This window comes from Megalobrama amblycephala, linkage group LG11 (genome assembly GCF_018812025.1).
Source record: "Megalobrama amblycephala isolate DHTTF-2021 linkage group LG11, ASM1881202v1, whole genome shotgun sequence".
Lineage (NCBI taxonomy): Eukaryota > Metazoa > Chordata > Actinopteri > Cypriniformes > Xenocyprididae > Megalobrama > Megalobrama amblycephala.
The window spans coordinates 3789454-3797730 of NC_063054.1; the positions used below are offsets into that span (position 1 = coordinate 3789454).

At 36.5% G+C, this 8277-nt stretch overlaps 1 protein-coding gene across 3 annotated transcripts in view; it reads right to left on the reverse strand.

The window, feature by feature from the left end:
• si:dkey-71h2.2 (low density lipoprotein receptor adapter protein 1) overlaps window positions 1-5383 on the reverse strand; it is a 50498-nt gene extending 45115 nt beyond the window's left edge. For all 3 annotated transcript variants that reach the window (XM_048208369.1, XM_048208370.1, XM_048208372.1), the window contains exon 1: window positions 5103-5383. In XM_048208369.1, coding sequence (XP_048064326.1) covers window positions 5103-5187 — 85 coding nt within the window. In that variant the 5' untranslated portion in view covers window positions 5188-5383. The remainder of the gene's footprint in view (window positions 1-5102) is intronic.
• Between the last annotated feature and the right edge of the window lie 2894 nt (window positions 5384-8277).

Consider the following 8277-nt stretch of genomic DNA (forward strand, 5'->3'; position numbering starts at 1 on the left):
CATTTTAATTAAGTAAACTGAACAAGCAGCAAATTTATGTTAATTAAAACAATGCAGTATGAACATCTGTTTCTTTATTCAGGTCCTGATTCACAGGCGAGCTTGATTTTGTCACCTAGGGCAGAAGGTGTAGTGTCTTTTTCAAGAAATTCAAACCTTGTTGTTGAACCTGAGCAGCCTGTGCTGAGACACAACCAAAGTCAGACAGGCTGTCATTGTCTGAGGGAGATCACAATAACAATGTCTGAGAGTCACTGAGGCCAGAAGTAATAAAGGAGTGTGTCTATTTCTCTCTCCCGTTCCCTGTGTGCCTTCCAGCTCAGTGCTGATTCCTCATTAAAGGAGAGGAAACATCGTTTCAGTCTTATACATTGGTGGACACACTCTGAAATGAGCAGCAGGACATCCTTATCAAACAGCGCCGCACACTCTTGATTTAGAAAAATGGTTGTGTGTGTGTTTTTCACCCTGTTTGTATGAACGTCTGTGCTTATTGTTGTGGAAAGAGACTACAAAGCTTTCATTACAAGAGTTCCCATCTGAAAAACCACCAAGAAGCACACAAAATGCCTTATACTTTAACTCTTTATAGCACATCAAAACAAGAATTCACAGAGGAAACAACTGCTCATCAGCCAACCTTCAACATACGTATACGCTTCAAACTTCACTGCAACCAGCAGAAATAGACGTAACTTGAACTTTGCACAGATTCATACTTATTCCAACAATATTCAAGCATGTAGCAAGACAAAATCAATATATGTGTGAAATATCAATATAAATGTCAGATAAAATTAATATAAAGAATATGCTATATGCTGAATGAATAAAAATGATAAACCTATATAAATGATCAAATGTAAAGAATGTTAAAAGAAACAACATACCAAGAATCCCTCACTTTCAAACAATAAAACTTAATACAAGACCATAAATCAAAAAGTAAGAAGAGTATAACAATAAAGAATGCAAACTTTTTCCTCAGGAAACATCCTTAAAATGAACTCACATGCACACTTCTTTTCATTGATTTAGTGTTGTGTAGAATCATTTTCCTCACGGGGTATTTTTTCATATGTGATAGTATGTGCGCTACTGTTCAAAAGTTTTAGTAAGTCAGTAAGATTAAAAAAAAAAAAAAAAAAAAGTACTTTTATTCAGCAAGAATGCATTAAATTGATCAAAAGTGACATTGTAACAAGATTTCTATCTCAAATAAATGCCATTCTTTTGAACTTTCAATTGGAAGAGGTCGAAAGTGGACAAGCTCAAAACATTTTAGACCCGTATTTAGTGTCATCCACTTGTGATCCGATCGACCAAAATGCATCTTAATACCAGGTGGAAATTGGGTCATGGATGAGAATCAAAGAATCCTGAAAAAATGTTTCACGGTTTCCACACAAACATGAAACAGCACAACTGATTTCAACATTGATCTTGAGCAGCAAATCATCATTTCAGAATGATTTCTGAAGGATCATGTGACACTGAAGACTGGAGTAATGATGCTGAAAATTCAGCTTTGATCACAGGAATAAATTATATTTGAAATATATTAAAAGACAATTTCTCTCTCTCAAGCTTTGGTGAGCACAAGAGGCGTCTTTCAAAAAAATTACTGACTGATGTGCAATGTGTCTTTAATAGACCAGTGAACACTTCCCTGTCCTGGTCACAGCGTGATAAATTTGCTGACATCCTTCCTGTAATCGGTTCATCCAAAGCCATGTTTGCTTTACCTCAACATGGATTGACACGACTGTCCTTTCAGCTCAGAGGGTCTGACGTATTGATTTATGATTAAACAGTAAGGTATTAACTGTCGGTGCATTATTAATTTTTTTTTTTTTAATAAATTGTTTTCTTTATGTCAACATGAGATAAATAATCATCAAACCTGTTATTTCCCAACCAGGGGTTATTACGATGGAAATTGCACAAGCATGCAGTGTAAAAACAGGGAAGGGCGTCTAACACTTACAGCAACTAATGTGACCTTTGGAGCTGTCAAAGTTATTTTAACGACACACTGAGAATTGATAGTGACTTCTCTGTGCGTCTCCTGACTTTAAACACACCAAAAATTACAGCATCTTCAGGAGCCCGATCGTGATATTTTAGCTTGAACTTTCTCTTTTGGCAACATAAAACATGAAATTTCACTTTTAATGAGCGCCAGTGAAAACTTTGACCTTCATCAAGTCAAACGCACACTTGAGACACATCACCACCCTCCCATGAATATTCATCACATCAGCACAAAAACAGTTCATTATTCACTTGTTTGTGTGCTGCACCAGAATCTGCTCCCCTTTGAGTTCATAATATTTCATTCATTTCACTGTAGTTTTGTATTGAAGCACAAAAAGCTGAATTTTCAGCATCATTACTCCAGTCTTCAGTGTCTAATGATCCTGCAGAAATCACTCTAATATGACGATTTCATGGGATGGCGCCTATTTTAATCGCTGGCATTCTTCTTATTATTATTCCGCTCTGGAAGTCAACGGCAGCCCATAGAACCGCTTGCGGGAAAGTTATGAAATTTGGCACACAGATAGAGGACAGTCCCAACATTAACTACAGCAAATTCGGTGTCTCTAGATCAAACTCTCTAGCGCCACCACTTGTTCAAACTTTCATGTTTTACTAATCACTTTTGAACCAAAAGGGCTAGAAACAAAATTATTTTGGCTCAATATGATTCTGTCATTTTCTGTCATGAAACTTTTTCCGCCAAATATTCCTGGCAAAAAAACCTCTTATACGGTTGCTTCAATTTTTATGAAAATTGGTACATATAATCACAAGCATGACCTGAGGTTACATGCTGATTTCGGTACAGCACCACCTACTGGTCCGGAGATAACAAAATGGCTATTTTTGCTTATAACTTTTGAAGTTTGGGCAAGAATTATAAAGCTGGTCTTAGTCCACACGAAGCCGGAGCTTACCCTAAGCCAATCTTTTTTTTCCTCATCTCAAAAAATATCTCGGAGCATGCCGAGTTGAATGATTTCCAATTTTACCATATCGGCCATTTTGAGGCAAAATAATGTATTTTTTGAATGCATTAGCGTATCATTACGAAACTCGGTATGGGTCATCAGCACGATGCCATGAAGGAGCCTAAGAAGTTTCGAGACAGCACCACATAGTGGTGAAATCAAATATTCACATGCTTATGACTTTTGACATTGTTGACTTATTTTCATGCGAGTCATCTCCTTAGATTCCTGAATCCTTGCCAAGTCCAACAATAACTAACATGCTAGGTTTCGCCTTATGGTTTGTGCAATGATTTAGCGTTAAAACAACGTTCGCGAAAATCTTCAAAACTGTTATGTCCGATCGAGACGAAACCACCATAGGAAATTTGGAAACAATGTTAAAATGTTAAAGCCCAAATGCCAAAATTTTGATAGTAAGTGGCAAAAAAAAAAAAATGCAAAGTTGTGCATGGGTCATTTTACATATGCATGATGTTTATAACTCCTAAATGAAATTAGACAAATTTGACACACTTATTTATGGGCACACTGAAAAGTGGTGGGATTGCGCCTGTTGGTGCCGCTATAACTGAACAAAATATGAAATTACCACTAACCACAATAAAGTATATTAAATAAAATACTATATTTTACTGATGATTTTACTTATTGCCTGCTTCTTTGTGCTTGGCCCTTTAATGGCTGCTTGCAGCTATATTTATTATTAATTTTATTATTAATATTATCAGTGTTAAAAACAGTTGCACTGATTAATATTTTTTTGGAAACCATGACAAAACATTTTCAGGATTCTTTCATCAAAGTTCTAATAGCATTTAATTGTAACAGAAATCTTTTGTAACATTATAAATGTGTTTATAGTCACTTCTGATAAATTGAATGCATCATAGCTGAATAAAAGCATTAATTTCTTTCATTGCATGTACAAAAACAAGTGAGACATTCTTCAAAATATTTTCTTTTGTGTTCAAAATGCATAGTTTTATGACATGAGGGTGAGTAAATGATGACAGAATTTTTACTTTTCCTATTTACTCTTCTTTTAAAAACCTATCTGGCATTTAAATCATCTTCGGACACTGAAATATGTCGTTTGTGAGAAATAATACCAGTACACCAACAAGCAATTTTAGTCCTCAAGCAACAATTAAACCTTGTGTACTTGATCTTCCTCACTCTGTCTCTGAAATACAAATGCATTTAGAGACAGACAGACATTACAGATCATATCATTAAAATTTAATCTGGGGAGGGCACATCTAAATTCCCAAGACACAGTTGTTGACTTTAATAATTAATTATGCTAATTTTCTCATTTTTTTTAGCAAATATACATTCTCTCAGCAACAAGAGACAGACGGATTTCCTCCAGCTGTATTGCTGGCACACAGTTCAAGTGGGAATGGAGATGTTTCGTCCCCAGAGTGCCTCATGAACTTCAGATTGACAGCACATTGAGCCTCAGGCTCCTGCCTGTCGCCGCCGATGTGACACGGGCTGTCTCATAAAACCACTGCCCTCTTTTCCACACAAGAGCACTCGATTCTTCCTCTGACAGAACAAAAGCTGACAGGACCGGCCAACTGATTCGGTCATTAAAACATAAATGGGTGAAGTGTGACTTGGACTCAGTCAAAGTGCGAAAGTCAGAAGTGTGATTTATTTTGTGCAGTGTGGCCAGATGTCTCTCTGAGCCTGAACACATTTCAACACATTTCATAAAGCCAGTCAACCTTGAACAGTTCAGTCAGTGGTTACATGTATACGATCTAATTGGATTTTCTTATGCACATGGGAAAAAGTGAGAAACAGATCTTTTACAATAACCAAACTGTTATGTAGCCTATAGGGTCAGTACTGGGTAACAGTATCCGTTAATATGCAATGATGGAATATTTATATGTAGCACACAAGTGAATATCTCACACTATGCAGAGACAAATAAAGCAATAACCAAAACCATTTTTTAGAGTAAAAGGACAAATGTTCAGGTAGTTTGATGTGCAGCAGAGGCAGTGTATGGAGCATGGCGTGAACAGCAGCACTGATGCAGTCAATGTAAACAGATGAACGCAGGATACTCACTCTCATGCTTGGACGTTCCCCATGTGTGCCGCGGGACTCCGGGACTTTTGATTATTGCTCTCCCGGCGGATTTTAGCGCATCCATGCTGGAGGAGGTGTGTGCAGAGCCGGCGCAGAGCTCTTCTGTGGTGCCGACTGAGGGAACGGGGAAAGTAGAGTAACATGCAGCGAGTAATGGAGCGAGTGGACACGAGCAGCCTATAGACACCCCACACAGTCCTGTATCTGTACAGTAACATTAACCCTTCACTGCCCGTCTGACACACACACGAGCTGTTCCCTTCACACCCGCTGACGAGTCATGACTGTAATGAAGTGTGAAGAACAACCGAAAAAACTTGGAGTGAACCACATCATTATTCATCCGGTTCAGTGACTGATGTAAACAAAGACTTAAACAACGAAAATCTAATACAACTTTTAGGAGATATCAATTTATTAATTTTAATAAAGTGACTTAAAAGCGTGATATTACCTACAGTATATTTTACATAATAGCTAAATATTTGAATATAATGTTTGAACTTGAAGTACCCCCGTTATGTGTCAACCCTGTTTGCATCATAATTAAAATGAGAGTATAATTCCATAAACACTCATTAAAAAAAAAAAAAAAAAAAACACTTATAAATAACATATTTTCAGGATGTGAATTCTTACTTTCAGGAATGCTTTATATTTTTAGTGACTTTATCTTATGTTTTGTTTGGTTTGTCAGTAGGGGGCGATCTTAAAGGGATAGCCTAGTTCACCCAAAAATAAAAAAAACAATCGTTTTGTGTCTTAGGACATCAGTGTGTCGTCACGAGCCGCAGGGTTTCATTTGGATTTGTCTGTGCATGTTTTTTGTACTCTCATAGATTTTGTTCCCATTGACATGCATTATATGACTGACAGACAGCAACAGTTGGAGTTAAAAATCATTTGTGTTCAACTGAAGAAACAAAGTCACCTATATCTTGGATGCCCTGGGGGTAAACAGATAAACATCAAATTTTCATTTTTGGGTGAACTATCCCTTTACATAGTCAACCCTGTTACCTTGATTTTGTACAGTAAAGGACTTTTCACCATTAAAATGTGGACATTTGTAGAGGATTAATGATTTAACTATTTCAGCACTGCAAAAAATGCTGTTCTTACTTAGAATTTTTGTCTTTTTTTTAGTCAAAATATCTTAAAGTTCTTAAATCAAGAAGCATTTTCTTGACAAGTAAAAATTATTTTCTTGTTTTCAGGAAAAATAAGTCAAAATTAAGTCAGTTTTTCCTTAAAACAAGCAAAATAATCTGCCAATGGGGTAAGCAAAATAATCTTATTTCAAACCAAGAATAAGATATATAATCTTGTTTTCAGTTTGGACTAAGATAAGTAAGAACAGCATTTTTTGCAGTGAGTAATAATCTTCCTACAAATTTTGACAATCATTTTATTAATTTTAAACAAATAACTTAAGTTTTTGTAATTATTTTTCCTATTTATAATTCCATATAATAGCTAGTATTTTATTTTTAAATATTTGAATAAAATATTTGTACTTGAAGTTTTGTCCCCATGTACATTAGGTGTCAACCCTGTAATTAACCATCATAATTACCTCTTATTAACATGATGTATACTTTAAGGAACATTTAATCTGGTGCTCCTCATTTGGGAGTCACACTTTGTGCTCTTCACGGTCAAAAGTGACCGGACCCCTAAAATTAAATTTGTTATTTTGCATTTTGTGAGAATTTCATGATACTAATTAATATTTATGCAATAATTATGATAAATAATATAAAAAAAAAAATCTAATATTTTTTCACTATTTTTCAATTAATGCAGTATTTCAGGTTAAAATAGAGTCTATGCCTTTAAAAATATCTATTTTTTTGAAGGCAGATTAGTGCCATCTGGTGAGAGTATAAAAAGAAAAATGCGTAATACCATGGTGTAACCACTAGATACTTGTACAGCTCTCTATGAAGTGAATTCCCTAGTTGTTTTTGGACATATTTATCTAATTTTTTAGGTTGAGGATATGAATATATATTTAGACATTCTCAAAGACTATTTCTTATCAAGTTTTAGATATATTTTTGTAAGAAATATTGATTTGAAGTGTTAGTTTTTGATTTATGATTACAGTCAAACCTAAACATTGTGTTAGAAAGAGAATGCAAGGAAGCATTTTGTTACCCATTTTTATTTAGAATTCATAAAAAATGCCACCTGACTTTCTGTGCTCTTGACAGAGCTCCAGCAAAAAAATAAATAAATAAAATGCTCAGAACGATGCGAAGGAACAAGTCTGCACTTCATAGGTGTGTGTATAATGTGTGTGTGTGCGTGTGTGTGTGTGTGTGTGTGTGTGTGTGTGTGTGTGTGTGCGTGAGAATGGGTGTGTTTATTCCACTCTTGATGTTTTAGAGTGTCACTTCTCCACTGCTGTGAGCTTTTCCTGCATTATGACTGAATTATTGAATGGATTTCACATATTATCAAAACTTGCTCTGTGTTACAGACAGTGGTTTAAAGGGTGTGTGTGTGCGTAAGTGTGTGTGTGTGTGCGAGTGGGTGTGTCTAAATCACACTCTTGATGTTTTAGAGCGTCACTCCTTTACTGCTGTGTACTTTTTTCAGAATTGTGGCTGATTTGTAGATTGTACACACAAAAATTATCTGAAAATTTTTGAATCCCACGTGGATGGCCGTGTGCGTCTCTTACCTGGGGAACACATGGCACCAGGATGCACTATGGGAAGAAGGTGAGCCGGCGGAGGCAGTGTGATGCTTTGGACAATGTTCTGCTGGGAAACCTTGGGTCCTGCCATCCATGTGGATGTTACTTTGACACCTAAACACTGTTGCAGACCATGTACACCCTTTGGAAACGGTATTCCCTGGTGGCTGTGGCCTCTTTCAGCAGGATAATGCTCCTGCCACAAAGCAAAAATGGTTCAGGAATGGTTTGAGGAGCACAACGAGTTTGAGGTGTTGACTTGACCTCCAAATTCCCCAGATCTCAATCCAATCGAGCATCTGTGGGATGTGCTGAACAAACAAGTCCGATCCATGGAGGCTCCGGCTCACAAATTACAGGACTTAAAGGATCTGCTGCTAACATCTTGGTGTCAGATACCACAGCACACCTTCAGGGGTCTAGAGGAGTCCATGCCTCGACGGATCAGGG